This window comes from Podarcis cretensis (genome assembly GCF_951804945.1).
Source record: "Podarcis cretensis genome assembly, chromosome: 10".
Taxonomy (NCBI): Eukaryota; Metazoa; Chordata; class Lepidosauria; order Squamata; family Lacertidae; genus Podarcis; species Podarcis cretensis.
This window is the reverse complement of record NC_137179.1, coordinates 55,072,501-55,092,718: the sequence shown is the minus strand read 5'-3', so window position 1 is coordinate 55,092,718 and position 20,218 is coordinate 55,072,501. Positions and strand designations below refer to the sequence as shown.

At 41.3% G+C, this 20,218-nt stretch overlaps 1 protein-coding gene across 1 annotated transcript in view; it reads right to left on the bottom strand.

Moving 5' to 3' along the window:
• The window catches only part of LOC307225979 (uncharacterized protein), a 62,558-nt gene that overhangs the window by 17,465 nt on the left and 24,875 nt on the right, over nucleotides 1-20,218 (bottom strand). The window contains exons 4-5 of the mRNA XM_079994459.1: nucleotides 20,176-20,218; nucleotides 18,915-19,009 (exon numbers count right to left, since the gene is read on the bottom strand). The exon at nucleotides 20,176-20,218 is cut by the window's right edge and continues 79 nt beyond it. Coding sequence (XP_079850585.1) covers nucleotides 18,915-18,986 — 72 coding nt within the window. The 5' untranslated portion in view covers nucleotides 18,987-19,009; nucleotides 20,176-20,218. The remainder of the gene's footprint in view (nucleotides 1-18,914; nucleotides 19,010-20,175) is intronic.

Here is a 20,218-nt window from a genome sequence, read left to right as displayed (position 1 = left end):
AGAAGGGGACAACAGAGGACGAGATGGTTGGATACTGTTCTCGAAGCTACCGACATGAGTTTGACCAAACTGTGGGAGGCAGTAGAAGACAGGAGTGCCTGGTGTGCTTTGGTCCATGGGGTCATGAGGAGTCAGACACGACTAAACAACTAAACAACAACAAAAGTCCTACATAAAATAGGAAGGTGGTAACTATCTGCTGTTTGCCTGCCTGCCACATATGAATCCTACTTCACCATTGGCTGAGCTGCTGTGATATCACCAAATGTTCACAAATGTTTTGCCTGCTATGGGGAACAACACAGTACTGGCAAGCAGCAGAAAAAATGAGCATCCAAGGACAAAAACTTCTCAGGGGTTGTGTGTCTACACACCAGTATGTAGGCCTCATCCTATGAGCTGCTATTAAGTTTTATCTGGATACCAAAGTCCATGGTCTTCTGGTCTGGACATACTCTAATTCAGACGGAAGTCGCCTATTCCCACATACCCAGGAATAAGCCCTATTGAAAGCAATAGGATTTACTTCTGAGTAGACATGGCTAGAATTGCACAGTCATTAAAATGTCAAATCAAATATATATCATTATCTTTCTTAGCTAGCATAATGTAATACTGAAAGAAAAACATGCCTTACTTCAATTTTTTTTAAAAAAACCCAACCTACCTTAAATAAACCTTGCATATAGAAAAAAGAAAAATGAAGCTTTACTTAAAGTCCTAATTTGCAGTGTGTTAAAACATAAAGCAATTTATAGAGTAAGAAGGAACAGCTTTTTTTCTTTGGCTATTCTATTAAAATACTATGTTCACTCTGAGTGAAAGTTTAATAATTTTAATGCTGAATTTTACTAAGAGAATATAGCAAGGCTTCGTCTATTTGCATAACTTTTGTTCCTGTTTTTTTTTTAAAACCAAAGGCTTGGAACATGAAATATAAAAATGTCATGATTAACAAGGATCACTGTATTTTTATATATTTTTTTTGTTTTCCTGGGGATACTAAGCATAAAAAATGGGTCAGCTATCAGGTCATTTGCAAAGGGGAATTAAATTGGAACAGAATGAATCAAAATGCTTTGTTCAGCCAACTACATAATCAAAGGATAAAGATTCCAACCGAACAATTTAGTATCCAACTTCCCTAAGTAACCTTTTTTGTTATAAATCACAATATTCCACTTCAGAGTTAGCTAAAGTTAGTTTTAGATTTTGGGATGAAGCACAATGGGACCGAGTTTTTGCGGATCGCTGGGGGCCTGTGTGTTTTGTAAGGTCACACATTTAGGGGTATGGTGACATCATGACAGAAGCCCAGGAGAGGGCCACCAAGTCAGTGGAACATTGAAAAGTGCATCCTGATCACAATTTCCCTGCTACTGGTTATTACTATAAAAGTACATTTAAAAGAATCAAAATACAAAGTGTTCCCCAGTTCACCAGTACTTTGATGTTTTGTAAGATTCAGTATCTTAGAGCTTCTCTGTTGTAGAATGAAAGTATTTTAGATTTTTTAGACGTACAGCTTGACTTCAAGGTGGCATAGCTGTTTTTGAATAGTGGGCTCATAACAATGAAATTAACTCCTCTGATCATGTATGCAAAAAGAGAGAGAGAGAGAAAATTCAAACCTGGGTGCCTAAGGTTAAGCACTTGAATAGGTATGTACAGGATATGGCCTTTGGGACTTGGAACAGTGGCCAGATTTTCAAAGAAGCAGAGCAGCTGCAGTTCCCATGAATTTACTGTAGAACTTAAAATCAATGGAAGCGGTGGGTAACCATCCTATTTATTTCCACCACAGGAAACATTCCTTTTATATCCTATAATGGGTAAAATGTGTGGTTTTGTACATTAGTCTGCACTTTTAAAGCCTGATGCAGCCATCTTGAAGTTAAATTCAGAAAAATACACTGTTTTGAAAGTCTTAACTAAAAACTCCATGCCATTCCCGATTCAGGTGGCGTTGGACAGGGCTGATGGACTGCTGCAAAGCCATTCGGCCATTGCTGAAATAGCTCTTTCAGCTGCTTTTAGACTGGACTGGAAGAAGAAGAAGTACAGTGCATCTTTTATTTCCCTCTTTATTTCAGGCAAGACAGATTTTTTTTATTTCCCTTTTTATTTCGTGCAAGACGTCGAAGGCATTCAAATATTATGCCCCCCACACACAGCAGTTTCCTGAATTTTCCCCACCCCATTTATATTTTAGGAAGAGCCGCACATAAAGGGCAAGGCTTGAAATCAGCAGGTCCATTTTTATTTGACATGGGAAATCTCCCGAACTATATATGAAAGATGCTACAGAAAGGGATTTTCGTATTTCAGGTCAGGAGAGATCTACCATTCAAATAAAGGTGATTTTTCTCCAGGTCTGGGCATTCACTCGTCCATGTGGCAAGTGGAACAAGGAAGGGAAAAGGTGAAAGAGCACAAGCTCGAAAGGCTGCTCCCAATTTCACCCTGTGTAGAAAGAGGCTACCCATAGCCTAGTATTGCAATCACTTTATTCAAGGCCATGAGAGGAAACTTTTGCCTCTGTGCATATTTTAGTAGAAACACCCAACACTTGAACACCATTCTCCGGCTGCTTCCAGATTTCTTTATTATAGAACTTTGTTAGAGGGAAGGATTTGCTCCATGGTCAACCTCCTACCACCATTCCCCAAGCAGATTAAGCATGGGGAATTTGCATTGAGGAAAGTATTGGTCCACAAGATGGCAGCTTCCAAACTCCCATGACACCAAAAATAAAAATAAACCAAAATTTAAAGGTACCAGAACAAAAATAAAGCCCTACCTATTTGCCTGTAATTTGGCAGACTTTGTCCACTCTGGAGGGGCAAATATTGCCTGCAAGTTTCATGTATTTATGTCAAAAATAAAAGCGTCATAGCCACTTATCTCAACAGTGAAGGGGAAAGGCAAACCACCTCTCAGTCTCTCCAAAGTGGACTTGATCTGAATGGGACTGATTCAGAAGCACTTTGGAGAGAAGCACAAGGTTTCTGAAGTGCCAACTCAGGATTTGAACCAAGTCTTATAGCAGGTGCACATCCTGAGTTGATACAAAGTCAATTCCAAATCAAGTCAAGGAAAGTTGTCCATTTCTAAACACAGCCAAGTGGTGGACAGACAGGCTATCTTTACCCACAATAAAAGGTAAAGGTAAAAGTACCCCTGCCCGTACGGGCCAGTCTTGACAGACTCTGGGGTTGTGCGCCCATCTCACTTAAGAGGCCAGGGGCCAGCGCTGTCCGGAGACACTTCCGGGTCACGTGGCCAGCGTGACATCGCTGCTCTGGCGAGCCAGAGCCGCACACGGAAACGCCGTTTACCTTCCCGCTGGTAAGCGGTCCCTATTTATCTACTTGCACCCGGAGGTGCTTCCGAACTGCTAGGTTGGCAGGCGCTGGGACCGAGCAGCGGGAGCGCACCCCGCCGCAGGGATTCGAACCGCCGACCTTTCGATCGGCAAGTCCTAGGCGCTGAGGCTTTAACCCACAGCGCCACCTGCGTCCCTTACCCACAATAGTTGCTTATAAATATCATGAGTTTCCATGGTTTATTGGGATAAATACACAAAGAGGCCTTACATAAAGCAAAAGGAACTGGCATATTTTCCTAAAGCTGGAAATATGCTTTTCTATTATTGTATGCAGATATAGAATAATACACTCTGCATATATGCTACATTACTGTGAGAGAGTTACTGAGGTTAAAGTTAAAGTGCTAATTATTTTTTGAGAAAGGCACGAGTGATGAAAATATTAAAAAGAGAGAGGAATGTATGGCTATTTGTATTAAATAAAATGTTATAAAATAGGGGAGGTTGGTGGGTTTTTGTTTGCCTTATTTAATGGCATACGTTCTTGGAGCTCAGCACAGGATTTTCCGGTCTCTACTCAACAGAAGAATATTCTCTATTTTAAAGAAGAGGGCTGGTAGCTGTAGAGCCAATTCAAACTTCTACTTCCTCCTCTAGAAGAAAGACCAATGAATGTTTAACTTCTCTGGTTTAAATTCTTTATTAAAAAGTAAGAGTTTGCATTGGCAGAGAAACTGCTGTTGCAAGCTGCTAGCGCGTCAACATCACAGGTTTGATGTATTTTTTAAAGACCTTGATATATTGCCAGGCACTGCAAAAGAGAGAGGGGATGGGGGAAGCTGTTATAGAGTCAGTATTTGTTGCCTTCATTGACTTAGGTAAGTAAATAAATATGAATTGATCCTCAAAGCAAGGTGAGACAGAGACAACAAGTTGATGCTGCCCTGGGTGGGTCATTCCAAAAAAGCAGTGACATGCAACAGGAAACCACAGTTATTTGGAGTGGTATGACTAGCATGATTCTGAAGAAAATGGGCCCCATAACTTTAACAGAAAGCTCTGCTCCTTCTGCTCACAAGAGAAATAATTGTGTGCAGTTAATATACCACTTAGCTAGCCCTCTTAAAAATTATAGCACCAGGGCCCTGAAGTCACAATATGGCATTTCAACTATATGTACTGAGTTTTCACATTTAATATCTCAGCCATGTTGGGTTCTTCACACCTAAAAGTTGGCGGACACAGCTGCCTATCCAGAATTTATTTATTTTTTGATTGCTTAAAAGTACTAAAGGTGTGGCCAACAACTGGTTCTAAGGTGGCCTTGAGCATTCCTTAAATTCTACAAGCTCATTTTATTTTTAAATTAAATAAGCAGTTCAATTGCCCCTTTTCGTTTATTCTCATAGCCTATTGATCTTAATAGTCTGAGACAAAAGAAAAATTTGAATTGCCATAGAGGTTTCCCCCCCTGTTCATAATGGGATACCAATTTATTTGGGGATGAAATACTACCTGCTGTTGCAGCTTGCAACCTGCAAGCAGTGCCAGTTTCCAAATCGGAATAGGAAGTCTGTGCCACACTAGATCTCTGGGAAGTATTTGTCTTGGATACCAAGAAAGTATAAAAATGTATTGAGGCCTGTGAAAGTTGCAGTTGACCTTAAGCATAAATGTAGAGTCTTGTCTGGAAGACCACTTCAGCCCAATGAACGATGCAAATATTGGAATGAGACTTATTCCAGACACAGGGTCTGCCACTAGCCACCATGAAAGAGTTTGTCGTCTTATCTGAATGGCCGTCATGGGATAGTTCTTGAAGGAGTCTTAAATATTAAGAACCATGAGAAAAGAGAGCAGGGACATTGAACTTTTCCATCAACAGTTCATGACTCAGACAGCAGACTGAGGTCACCAGGGCTGGAACTAGACACATCAAAGAAGTGTTTCAGTTTAAAGCAGGGGTCAGCAAACTTTTCAGCAGGGGGCCGGTCCACTGTCCCTCAGACCTTGTGGGGACCAGATTATATTTTTTTTTGGGGGGGAACAAATTCCTATGCACCACAAATAACCCAGAGATGCATTTTAAATTAAAGGACACATTCTTCTCATGTAAAAACACACTGATTCCCAGACAGTCCACGGGCTGGATTTAGAAGGCAGTTGGGCTGGATCTGGCCCCTGTGCCTTAGTTTGCCTTCCCATGGTTTAAAGTGTTGTAAATTTAAACAGGGAAAACAGGTAGAGAAAACCGGGACTCCATGTCTCCATCTGGTGGCACATGTTATATCACACATACAACACGTATAAATCGCTTTTTCTTTACCAGTCTAGCTGAGACCCAGTATTTCTATTCCAATTATAATCACTGGTTCTGAGTTTGCATCTAGGCTATAAATTACCACATGCAAATTGTATGCACATTGGTATCCTATTTTGCTTTCTTTTTGGTGAAGTATTTCACATTTTGGCGATACATAACTCGTCTGAGGACATCTGTGGATGAGGGGTAGGAGACTGAACTGTGTGCATCTCCCAAACTTAAGTGAGAGGAATTGAATACTTCCCTGTGGTTTTCTTTTCGTCTCTTGCCCTGTGTGGCAAAGAGGCCAGACCCAATGCTTTGAAGTCCTAACAACCAGCTGACTGACCAAGTGTCAAAGTGCCACATCACCTGAGGTAATTGTTATGTCAGATGACTGTTAGGTGGCTGGCTCCTCCGCTCCCTCTTCCAGTGAGCAGATAAGGAAAATAACATGTTTTTAAAAAAACTTGCTGCCATGCCAGGATCAGGAGGAGGAGCTTCAGTCTCAACTAAATTGCTGTCTCCAGCAACTGACATAATATGAATATCCTGAAGGCATAAAGTTGGAAATCAAAATTTAAGCCTCAGGACAGGTGAATTCTTGAAGAAGTCTCCAGCACATTTTCCTACAACCAGGTTTTTTTTTATAGTGCTCTCAAGAGAATAAAAGAAATAAAGTCATTAAGATTAATCTACACTGAACTTCTTCTGCTAAGCCACAGAGTGTCAGTCTTGCTGTTCAACTTGTCCAGCTTCTGTGTTTTTCTAAGTGGCCAGAAAAGAACTTGGTTTTTTGGACAAGCACATCTTCCCCTGCAGAGCTGAATCCCCCCCCCCAAAAAAAACTTGAAAGCCTGACAAATTTTCAGGTTTGAAAAGTCAGGTGTAAATGTAATTTGCCTCCGATTAGCATTATTAATCAATGGATTCTATTCTAAAATATACTAACTTGCACTGAAAGATGTCCATTAAGATACTGTCAAATGCTGTTGCCATTGTATGTCTACTGTTAGATGCAGCCAAGTACAGTGGTACCTCGGGTTACGAACTGAATTCATTGCAGAAGTCCATTCTTAAGCTGAAACCATTCTTATCCTGAGGCGCGCTTTCACTAATGGGGCCTCCCGCTGCACACGCGCCTCTGACACGCAATTTGCGTTCGCATCCTGGGACAAAGTTCGCAACCAGGAGCAGCTACTTCTGGGTTAGCGGAGCTCGTAACCAGAAGCGTTCGTAACCAGAGGTACCACTGTATGCACTGTTGGCTGATACTGACCAGTGTCAAACTAGGTAAAGGTAAAGGGACCCCTGACCATTAGGTCCAGTCGTGACCGACTCTGGGGTTGGTTAGCTCATCTTGCTTTCTTGGCCAAGGGAGCCGGCGTACAGCTTCTTGGTCATGTGGCCAGCATGACTAAGCCGCTTCTGGCAAACCAGAGCAGCACAGGGAAACACCGTTTACCTTCCTGCTGGAGCGGTACCTAGTTATCTACTTGCACTTTGATGTGCTTTCGAACTGCTAGGTTGGCAGGAGCAGGGATCGAGCAACGGGAGCTCACCCTGTCACGGGGATTCGAACCGCCAACCTTCTGATTGGCAAGTCCTAGGCTCTGTGGTTTAACCCACAGCGCCACCCATGTCCTGCATGCCTAATACCTTCAAATGAGAACTGCTTCATATAAGATACTCTCCAATGCTGTCTGTTACTGCATTCAGCAGTTGAGTCTGATCAAGTATCTATTGCTGCGTCTCAGAGATTGTCAAAATGGACAGCTACTTCACAATTGCTCTAAAAGATCATGAGTTATTTCTTTTTAACATTTGATACCCAACCAGCTTCCAAAACGGCCACTTCCAAAACGCAACGAACACAAAGCCACTAAACACGTATACAGATCAGCCTGCAGTTAACAAAACCAGCTCAAATTGAGGAGTCTAAAGAAGAAGATTTAAAAGATCTTCAAAAGGATAGGAGGGAGCTTGCCAGATGAAACTCCATAGACAATGTCCTCAAGGAAATTGCTGTCTCTAGCAACTGACTCCGTTGGAAATCAAAATCATTGGCCACTGAGAAACTCCATGTCCAAGTAGCCTTTTGCTATCATCCTTAACACAAAGTGGAGCTCCGCCAGTGATGTTAAGGTGTGAGAGATTATGGTGAAAGGGTTTATGAGATTATGGTCAAGAACTTTTAGGGCTTTCAAAAGACTGAAATAAGCACTTTGAATTGAGTTGGGGGGACGACTAGTATTCTGCATTGCATTTTTAAGAATTAGCGTTAAAATTCTGTTACTGCCTGGCAACTGTCTGATGCAGTAAAATGTTGGTTGCTACTACAGTTCTGGTGAAGGAATCAAATGCTATTGATTACAATGAATAGGGTATCTATCTTTTGAATATTTGCACAACCACAGAATCGTTGACAAATGCTCACCATCAAAATTTGCAGGGGTTTTTTTGTGTGTGTGATTATTAACACCAAACAAGCTGTCAGAATTGCTCCCAGATTGCCCCCCAATATGACAAATGCAATATTTGCTTGACTCCATCATAATTCTCTTTGCATTTAAAAATGTTGCCCATTCCATTGAGCTGAAAGGGAAATCCAAATGGGTGAGAAAGGCATGTTGTGTATACATCTCTCCGTCCATGCCTATGTAACCTTATTAGGATAATTTTAACCACTAGAGAAAAGCAGAAAACATTCAGTAATGGAATTTCAATGCTGTAACAACAGCTTTCTGGTCATTTTGTTTCTCTGTTAACACAAGTTCGACCTTAAGCTCTGGGACTTCCTATAATTTTTCCATCTTAGGTTTAAGGTGACACATTCCCAAAAATGCAAATATGGCACTCAAAATATTATGTAGCTTTGAAGGACTGTAGTTGGTCTATTGAAATATATAGAGAGAGAGAGAGAGAGAGAGATTCCCACATTTATGATAAAAGGAGTTTTGTTTGAGCTAGCAAAATGCATGTCTGACTTTATGACAGACCCAAGTAATTCAGAAATGCATGTGCATGTGTGCTGTCAACTAATCTACCAAACTGCCTCTAATCCACTGAAACACATTGATCTGGCAGAGCCAATATGTAGACAACGAAAGCTTGCATAAGCAAGGGACAACTCACTACGTGAACCAAGTTCTGTACTGTATATGCAATGGAGTCCCACAAAGTCTTGTACCATAACTAAGATGTGCACCTGGAAATGCACGGATCCTGAGACTGGGGGAAAAAATATGACACGTGGAATGTCCAGAACTCCTTCAGAAAGCTTAATCTTTGTTTGGCAATCCTGCAATTTTGTCTGGAACACAACCAGTTAGTTTGAGAGCTTTGCAAGTTCGCACTGTGGGCTTGTTCGCCAGAATCAAAATCTCTGAGAAAAGGATTATTGAGGATTTGGGTTTACTACTAGATGCACAATCAGTGCAATCCATTCCTGCATGCCTTTGCCAGTGGTGGAAGCAGTCAATATCAGAAATTCATCCAGCCAGGAAAGAATGTAGGTGTGCATCCACTCAGCTGCGGTTTGCCATTATGTAAATACAGAACTGAAGAAGGAGCACTTGACTTTGGCAGCATTTTGAAAAAGCAAAAAGAGATATCAAAAAATCCACCTATTTAATAACAATTGCACGCTAAATCTTATTTCATGCAGTACTACGAGATGAAGATATTATCCCAAAATGAAAAGTACACATGAACACAACAGCTTGTTCCATTTTCAGGGCTAACCGTTTAGCCGTAACATTTCTGCATTAGCTAAATAACATCTCAAGGGGAGCTGGAGATACAACCTTGATGTCTACTGATTGTACACGTGTGAGTTTGCGCTCTCAAAGGATGGTCCTTAAAGCACTCCCTGCTGGAAGCTTTTGTGCATATTGTAAAAAGACCGTTGCTAAGTGCCAATTGAGCCAGTACTGTATACTTGCCATTTTTAAAAAGATTTCATACCACTTGATTATGTTAAATAGGAATGTTTGAAATTTAGACTGAATTACATCAAAATGCCACTGTAGCAGCTATTCTTTCTCATAACTAATCTCAATCCCTTCTGGTGGGTGGTTTTTATGTGTAACAGTGACAGGATATATTACTGGAGCTGTTTAGAGAGCCCTGGTATAAAGAAATCCTAAAGACATACAAGTGCAGAACACAAGTGTGTGATATATTAATAGGAAAAATGAGTATTTTAAGGTCAGCGGCATTTCCTATGCAGCTGAAGAGCCAAGCAAGAAAAGACTTCTAGCTACATCCTGAAATCTACCCTGTATCCAGTCGTAAAGAGGTTTCTGTGTTAACCCTTTCTTTATAACCCATTTCTAGTCATTATCTGATTAATTACAATAGACTGTACAGCAGCTGAATCTGGAAATCTAAATGAGTGAACACAACACTTTTAGCACTGATTCATACATTCCTTGTGCACCTGCGTAATTTGATGCAGACTCTCATTCCATGGGATGCCATGTCTGCACTATCAGTACAACATTATGGGCTACTTTCCTAGAATGGTTTGTTGGGGTAGGTCCATCGCCTAAGAGCCACAGCTCAGTGGTAGAGCATCTGGTTTGTGTGAAGAAATACCCAGAATTTCTGGATTAAGACTCCAGTCTGAAATCTTGGAAATTTCAGCCAGTGTGGACAATACTGAACTGAAGGAACCCAGTGCTCTGACCCATTATAAGGCACCTTCTTATCTTCTACCCTAAAGCATTAATCCTAGGAAAGCTGGTCAGTCGCCACCAACAACATCCAGAAGGTACAGATGAGAACGTCATTCCCAGAGTATTAGTGCCCATGCACTAGCTGATTTGGAAAAGGTTTGGGGTATTAGAGGAATATACAAAGTTGCTTCATGGTGGCTCAGGCGTTTGGTTTATTTAGCTCAGTTTTGTTTACACTAGGGGCAAGAGACCTTTAGCCCTCAAAATCTTGGCGTACTCCAACTCCCATCAGCCCTAACTCATCAGAGATGATGGGAGTTGTAGTCCAATGATTTCTGGAGGGTCTCAAGTTCCCTATTCCTGGTGACCTGGTCTACACTGACTGTGGATCTTCAGGCAGGAGTCTTTCCCAATTCTACATGGACATGATATGGATTTAAGGTGAGACCTTTTACATGCAAATTATGTGTTCTTGTACTGAGCTCTACCTATCCCCATGCCTTATTTTGGAGGGAATTAGCTCTGCATATGTTATTCTAATGCTCTGAATGTATATGTGTGTTCTTCAAATCCCTCTCGTACCTTAACTCACATAAGGGACTGATGGGCCTCTCCTCTAGGAATTCATCTTACCTATCCATTTTTGAAAGTCATTTGAGCTACTGGCCATCAACCCATCTTCTGACAACAAGTTTTCCATTATGTGAAGACATACATCCTTGTTCTGAACTGACCGCCAATCAGTTTCACTGGCTTTTTGAGAGAGGAAGAGAACATTTTTTGTTAGCTCACCTCACGCTCCCAATACAGACAACTGCACATTGTACATAAACTTCAGATATATATTGATGTGGGGCAACGACATTGTTGCAGGGTGCAACACACACACACACCCCACAAAAGGCTTTTGTGCACCCAGTGCAATAGAGCCACACACAGAGACCTGCTCCTGTGTTAGTTGGACTGAGTCATTTGCTCTGAAGTGGTGGAGCTGAGTTCCGTCCATCACTACAAAAAATGAGCAGAGAGAATATTTGTCTGCTTAAGTGATACACACCAGGCAATTAGAAGTCCTATGCATATCAATGTGTTAATTGTGCATCACTATCATCAGCAAATACAAGAGATATTCAGGTTATGTTTAATACTGAAGCAGCTCATTCCGCTGTCCATCCATTCCACAAAGCACAGGTGAATGATGTGCAATACTGCCACTTCATGGAGTGCCCCCTGTATCATTATAGCAAAGATCCATGAGACTAAAAACGCAGACTATAAGAAGTCATAATAACTGATGATAGCTCAGAAGTATGTATGGTACTATTGTACTTTAATATAACACTCACACACTGAAATATTTAAAAATGTGTAGATTTAAAATAATAAAGAAAATCCTTTTTTTACATTTTGCTTTGAATTTTTATGCTGAATTTTATTGAAGCACACTTTTAAAAATCAGTCATTTTAGTATCCATTTTTATCAAATTATAATCCTTTATCACTTAATAATAGAGGAGCAGAAGCTTTTTAAGCACATAACAACTGTGACATTTTGATGGAATTTAGTTGGTGTAATAATTTTATCAAATCATATATTTCTTTTCTTTCTCTCCCCCCTGAAATACCATTTATTAAAACATTATCTACCATTCCGAGCTATGGAACGGTAAGGAAAATGTCATCCTAAAAAGACCTGCCCCACCCCTGCTTGAAATCATGAGTCAATCACAACTTGCAGCACTAAGTACTGTGATATTCGGAGAAAGAATATGATTCCATATAAACATTAGCAGACTCGGAGTTTGGAAAATAACATCGCCGGGCAGCATGTCATTAGGTATGGACTCCGTACTAGCCTTGTAGTGTTTTTAATTTCCAAAATATTATAGGAACATCACTGGATTAGTTCTCACAACAGCCCTCTGGGGTAGCCTATAATTATATTACCATTCCACTCCAGCAGGGTGCTAAAGGAGTCAAAATCCAGCCCATCGGCCAAACTCACATGGCTGGAACGTTCCCATCCTGCCTTATTGTGAGAGCGCAGTGGGCCAAAGAGAGCAAACAAAATGTGTTACGCCCTGTTTCTGCAGCGCAACGAAGAGGTTTGGCAGGAGCAATTCTGGTTCATTTACTGGATAAATACTTCCAGAGCGGTCCATGGGAAACATTTTGGGAAGAAGCCCTGGAGCATGAAAGCATAACAGAAATTTAGGCTACCCAATTGTTCTTGCATTCAAGCACAAAAAAGACCTTCCCAAATCTTGGTTGAAAGCATTCTATGAGATGTGTAATGGTTTTAGGGGGTTGCTCGTGCGTAAGTTGGCGCCACACCTGGCTGGGTTACCTGGGTGAACCCTTTCTGTCCGGACAGCCACCCATCCGTGGCTGTCTCAATCGCTGGCCGAATCCGTCAGTGGGCGTTTCTTGAACTTCTTCCAGCAAAGAAGTTCTTTGACGCCCAGTCTCCTCCTACTCTCCCTGCGCGGAAGTCTTCTGTGCAGGGAGGGTGTGGGCAGCGGAGGACCCGTGCTCTCCCCGCTGGTCTCCGGCGAGGAGTCCTGGAGCCTTCTCTCCGATTCCCCCATCTGCCCCCCTCCTCCACTAGTGCTACGCTGATTTCCTTCCCCAGTGGATGGGCTGCCTCTCTCCCTACTGGGACCCTCTCCGGCATCCCTCTGGAGCCTTCCCTCCGCCTCTGGCTCCAATGGCAGTTCCCTGACAAGATGTAAGAGTCATTAATAATAAGGATCATGTTGGCAAGGAGAGCTTGCGCCAGTGATGAACCCCAAGAGCTCTTGCCTCTCAGGCAAAGCGTCTATCTAGGCCAACTAGCCAAATATATATTTGCATGCAACAGTGAGCATTTACACATTAACGGATGCTGCATGGACACTTGGATGTGCTGATAGTACAACTGCTCTTTCCGGACATCCATGTTGTTTCCCCAGTTACATTCTGATAAAAAGGATGACTGCAATTGCCTAGCAAAATCTGAAAAGGTGCGTCTAGTTTTTAAATACGCACTGGCGCATAGTGGGATCACTGCCTAGCTTGCGGTGTCTAGGTTACAAAGGCGAATAGCGCTTTTCTTTCAGGATGCAGTCACAATGGGAAGTGCACTTTGCAGGGCCACAATGCAATGCAGTTCTTAAAAATGGAAATTTGTTCTATGTATGCTTTCCATCAAGGATCCTTGCTGGTTTGTCCAGGAGCAGCTGGTGGGGTGATGCTACAAAGCTACCTTCCCAACACCAGTGTCACTGCCACTCAGCTAGGAAAGTGCTGGGCAGGTGCGTCAGCAAAGTCAATCTTGCACTTCCACTGATGCCCCCACTCCCAGCTCAGTCTTCGCTGCCACCTTGCCCCATCCTTGCAAATGGCTGGGCTCCAAATGCACTAGCTGCTCCTGGGCTTGTCAAGTCTTCTCAGTTATATTATCTATACAATCTATTCGAACTTTGCACCTCCTGAATCCTCACAATGCCCCTGTGATGTTGGTTAGGCAAAGTTAATAGTGACTTGGTCAAGGCCGTCCATTAAGCTGAGAATGAATTAAATGATCTAGCTCATATTCAATATTTTGTTAAGCTCAAACTAGATAGCTCAGATGGTTAGAGCGTGGTGCTGATAATGTCAAGGTTACAGGTACGATCCTCATATGGGACAGCTGAATATTCCTGCATTGTAGGGGGTTGGACTGTTATGATCCTCAGGGTCCCTTCCAACTTCTAGGATTCATACTGGCACGGCTATAAAATGAGAGTGTTACTCTGAATAGCTTTTGCATTGTTCAAACATAGAAAGAGGCAATTCAATTGAGATTACACGTGCTCCTTCTTACTAAACAACATCTTTTATCTGTGTGAACAAACTGCTTACAAGAAAGGTTACATTCAGACAGACAGTTGCTTTCCAGGATGAAAACATTTAACTCGCCCTTCCCTCTTCTTTTAATGGACTAAAGGAATGCATAAATAAGTGTACATAGTCCTCTGTAAAGAACAGGACTGTGAGTCAGAGCTCATTGCCCTAGAACGCACAAAGAAACATATTACTTGGTCTTTTCAAAGGTGGCGAACTACTCCTGCAGAAAGCAGTGGCACATATTACTCTGCTCCTGAAGGCGTGCATATTAAGACACAAATTCTGGAAAGTAGGGAGTAACACTGCTTTGCACAGATACAGAAGCTGTGTGTGCGTACAAAGACCATACAGAGGAAATAGGAGTGGAATGTATTGGGCATGTGCAAAAAAGTAATATAGCCACATAAAAGTGCCCACAGCCTCTCACCCCATAGTATGAGGAGAAAAAGATTTACAAACAGAAACTTGGATTTGGTACCTCTCCCAGTACTTTTCCGAGCACAATTCAAAGTGTTGGTACTGACCTTTAAAGCCGTAAACGGCCTCGACCCAGTATAACTGAAGGAGCATCTCCACCCCCATCGTTCTGTCCGGACGCTGAGGTCCAGTGCCGAGGGCCTTCTGGCGGTTCCCTCACTGCAAGAAGCAAAGCTACAGGGAACCAGGCAGAGGGCCTTCTCAGTAGTGGCGCCTGCCCTGTGAAACACCCTCCCATCATATGTCAAAGAGATAAACAACTACCTGACTTTTAGAAGACATCTGAAGGCAGCCCTGTTAAGGGAAGTTTTTAAATGTGTGACATTTTAATGTATTTTTAATCTTTGTTGGAAGCCGCCCAGATGGGCGGGGTACAACTAATAAATCATTATTATTATTATTATTATTATTATTATTATTAGTTATCCGTAGACTATGAATTTCTCTCTCTCTCTTTTTTTCCCCTACTTGCATAGTAGACAAGCAAGATACTTAGTCCTGAATCACTTGTGATTGGCATTTGCTTGTTTAAACACGGTGAGAAGCCTCAGCCGTGAAAAGTGAAATAAGTCTTCAGTTGTGTTAAGATGTATTCATGTGTGATTTGTTTACCTCTAAATGAGACGGCACGTGGCAATATTGCCACTTTTCCATATGTCTCTTATGAACAATTTCAAGTTGGGAATGTTGTTTCATTTTGAGAGCTCTCGGTTGCTTACTCTTTCCTCATGGTACAAACGACAGAACACAGTTCTTCTTCTGCCATGTGTGCAAATATTCATGCATGGGATACAAAGGCCAGTTTTGGCAATTATTAGATTAGGGCTTTCCTTAACCATACACTAAGACTAAAATGCCATTATTATCTGCGCTGTGATAGAAGACGGCCACTAGAATACGACGCCTTTTAACAAGAAGAGGCTAACTTTGCATTATTTTCCATTATTCTTACTCTCTTTGTCATAGAATGGAGCCATGCTGTGCCATTCTGTTCTGGGTATCAGAGCATGAGCTTGATACACTGGAATTTGAATGCCTCATATTCTGAAATGGATAATGGTTGTACTTGATTTCTTTCACCTCTCGGTTTTTAGCATTTTGATAGGCAAGTGCCACTTCACCCCTAAGGATCTCTGTTGACCTTTAGCACAGTGGGGTAGTTTTAGTGATGGATTTATTCTTATGGTCTCTGCTATCCTGGGCGGAGGTGGTATATGAAAGCAAATGTCTTACATATTCACTGTAGCATTCTGAATATTTTGCAATTTGCTAATATTTCTGTCAGCTGCCAAACGGAACTGGTAAAACAGTGTGCTCACAAAGCGAAAAGGATAGGCTGCCTTTATTCTACACCATCGGTGATTTAAAACACATCGTTAGAACTGCACTGCTAATTTTTCCCATGCTGACATTACAGATAACACTGAGTTAAGAAACGTAGCCATTTAAAAGAAGCGACCAAAAAACAAACAACCAACCAGGAATACGTGGAACAGAGATGTAAAATTTCCAGAACAACAATGGGATGAACATTTGCCAGGGGTGTGTAGCAGGGCTGTGGGGTTAAGCAATGTTTACAGGGAAAAACTGAAATATATGCAACACTTTATAAAATCTAGTTTACTGCTGTAAGAAAATTGTTCTGTTCAGTATATTTATAACATTTAGAAGCGTAAATGCTTTAATTTTATTCAAACAATAATTACAAATATGTCCATGGTTACTGACAGAATAGCAAGCTGCTGCACTTTTAAGACCGCAATCCTAAACAAACCTAGCCGAGAGTAAGCTCCACTGAATATAGTGGGGCTTATTTCTGAGTAAACATGCCTGGGATTATGCTGCATGGTATCTTAGTTTTGGCAAGATGGTAAAATAGGAATAAAGCAACACTTGAAAATGGAAACCATCAACACTGTAAGTATTCAAAAGGAAGGTTTTTATTATCAGCTCCACAAAAAGCAGGCTGGATTCGGAGAACACCACAGTTGGTTTTGCACACTCAATGAGGTTGTGTTTCTCAAATAGCAGCCCATTCTGCCTCATGGCCAAGCTTGTTTGAAACCGTATTAAAGGCTGTTTTTGATATGGCACTGCAGTTTGCCATTCAGAGGGAAAACAAACAAACACAGTGCATGCTTAAGCTTCGGGCATGGTTAAAGTAATTATTTGAAATCTGGTCAATATTTAGAGCTCAGTATTGTCATACAGAAACTTGTGTTTTAGAGGAATGCTCAGAAAACAAACACTTCTATTAAGTAATTAAGGAGTGGCGATTCATTTGCTTCAATAAAACTGGAGAGATAATCATATTTAGTATTACTAAGCATATTTAGTAGTGAGTAAGCACCAATGAACTCAATGGAACTCACTTCTGAGGAGATATGAATGGGATTGGGGCTGCAAGTGTCAGAATAACTGGACAAAATTACTAACCTGATGCCATATTTATTTATTTATTATTTATGGCTACAATCCTAACTCCCTCCAGCCAATAGGGAGTTTCAAGGCAGGGCAACCAACCCATTGCTCTTCTGTGTTTATCCAGCAGGCTTCAAATGCAGCAGAACATCTGCCATTCTCCACCTCCCTAGCCCCTCATTAGGATTGCTCTGCATCCCAGCAAATCATATATCATTGAAAATACTAGCATAACTCACATTTATTTCTCTGATCAGAATCAGTGTCTGAAAGATTCATGCTTCTGACTTTGAACTTTCACTTTGACCTTCTCATGGACTTCAGAAAATGGAAGGTTTGCATAAATTGAAACAAGTCATTTTACATATTAGTTCCTCCCCCCTAACTTTTATCAGTTCCTTTCATTTGATACAAACGGTGGAATAACTTGAACCGACCGAGAAGCAAGACGTATCAGGGACTCCTTAGACTTGAAGGGATTCCGAACTCTGCCACATTCCAAAATACTATTCCTTTCCTGGATTCTAACAATACTGCTTGTTTAGCATGCCAGACCAATGTAATAACTAATTCTATCCCCATTCAGGAAGGAAGGAAGGAAGAAGATTGGTTCCCTAATATGTGCTTATCAGTAGTTCTCAAGATTCTCATTTCCCACTCAGGCTGGGGAGTGGCAAGGAACCCACCACTCTCAATAGTTTTTCTTTCATTTCCTGGATTTGCACAATGTTTCCACCATCTGCCAGTGGTGGACACACAACCACACATAGTGGAAGAGGTGGGCATGCAGGCAGGGGCGCAGGCAGCAGCAGGATAACCAGGTGCCCCTCCCTCCAACTGGACCCTGCCACTCCGAGGCCACTACCTCATCTAGATTCACACCTGCTGTTAGTAGTGTCCTTTGGCTGAGATGTATGGTTCTGTGGCACTCCCTCTCAGCTGAGATCAGACATTATTATTATTATTATTATTATTATTATTATTATTAATCATAACATGTGCCTTTCCAGTTGAATGCCCAACAGCTAGGGAAGACTTCTTATCATTTCAGCAGGCATTTTAAGAACGTTTCCTGAGTTTATTGTATATTTCTAACCTTACTCAACGCTGCTTGCAGACTAAGATGCTGAAATGGTAAATAAATGATGTTTGCTCTGCTCCTAGCTCAGTGAGACAAGAAACAAAAAAGTGCTACCACCTAGAATTACTTCCATTTCCCCCACTGCTGCTGGCTTCATGGATATTTAAAAAAACACAACCAAATTATTTTAGGGGGACAACATAAAGGATTGGTCTAACATAGGGGGGTATGCATACATTTTTCTTCCGAAAGCCTCATTCCCTCAGGGGAAATCTGAGGGGTGGGAGCAGCAGGGGAAATCTATCTGCTGGTGGGCAGAGACAGATCTGATGATAGTTCTGGATTAACTAATCTGGAATAAAGAAGACTCCGCTTCAATTTTCACCATGGCTGTCTCAGATAAGAATTCCCCATCCTATGCAAGTCTACTCAGAAGTTAGTGGCGCAGAGTTAGATGAGGTTACTCTCAAATAAAAAAAAACCCAAGGGGATTTTAAAATATACAATAGACCAATACAGTTACTGTTCTAGAAATCAAGTGAAAGTAATTCCTTTCTGACTTTAGTGGACTACCCACACACATGCAGGAAGCCTGCCAATTCACTCTCAAGACAGCTGGAGGATGGGAATTCTTTTCTCAAAAAAATATAAAAACCCTAGGGAAAGATACCCCCCTCCAAATCAAGTAAATGTTGCCCTTTCCAATTGTTCTGAAACAACATGAAAAGAACAATGGGAGCTGAGCTACAGATGACTCACCTGCGGTCTAAAGTATCCTGCTATTGTTGTCACCATGTCCAGGTTTAGACTTATGTTCAGTTCCAGCACCATTCCATCTCCTGCCAATGTTCCCTCTAACGAAAAGATAAAACAAAAATCTCTTTATTATGTTTCCTTCCAAGTTCTAGGACCCGCTCGTGGTGTTTTGAATGTTATTGGCAATGAAAAGCGTGCATGCTGATTCTGAAGCTCAGATACTGCTTCTCATCATTTCTCTGTTTGTTTTTCTACAAGTGCTAAGAACCTTCCTGGTGGGAGCCCATTCCATTTCCAAATTCTTCCCGTTTAGGAATCTGAAAGTTGCTGGTCTCTTGAGCAACACAGAGCCAGTGAATATATGTCCAGCAAAGCCGAATTTACTCCAAACCCTTCAGCTGCAACTTTAAACCCTTGGTGAAAACACAAACAACGCGGGTTTAATTCATGTATTGTTTCCTAAGTGTCAGGCAGGCCTAATGGAAAATATATTCCCAGCCATAAGTTATTTGCTGGACAGTTGCTAATCTCTGTTGTTTTCTGCGTGTCTGTTTCACTCCATGTGGCGGAAAGCTTGAAATGGGAATATTTAGCAAAACATCTATCAAACTGATATTCAAACAGAAATAGTATTACTGGAATTATTATTTGCATATTCATACAATCTCCCCTTCAGGCATCAGTACCAATAGTCACTCTTCACAAGCAGAGCATTAATGATACATAAAAACAAATATTTAGCTGGGTAGCTTGATGAGGAACCTGCATCACTTACTTTACAGTATGTTATTTGGAATTTACCAGTTGGTACTATTACTAAAATCATTGTGGCGTCATATAAAATCTCTGCTTGCTGGACGCATTAGCTCCAGAAATTAATAGCACTGCTTAATAAAACACTGCTTAATTTCCTTTTGCTCCCTGCCCCCCCCCCCCAATTTTCTTCCCAAGTCTTTTAACTGGATTAAAAGATGTGCTAACCTATTTTAAAAGCAGTAAAAGAGTGGTTTCCTTTCAACTGATCATAGAGAAAGAGTTCTAAGCCCACATTTTTATGGGAGTTACTTCCAATTCATTTTTGGAATGCATATAGCTATTCGTTTATTTACACATTTATATTCTAATTTTTAAAGTAAGTACCAACAAATTGTAAGCTGGGACTTCAGTTGTTTTCCATCTTATTTGGAGTTAAGTTTTCCATACGAGCCTCTTAGGGTACAAGGGCATTTCAGGGTTTTTCTCCCAAAGAAAACTTTGCACGTACCCCAACCATAATTATGACCGTGTTGCACACTTCAGATTTCCAA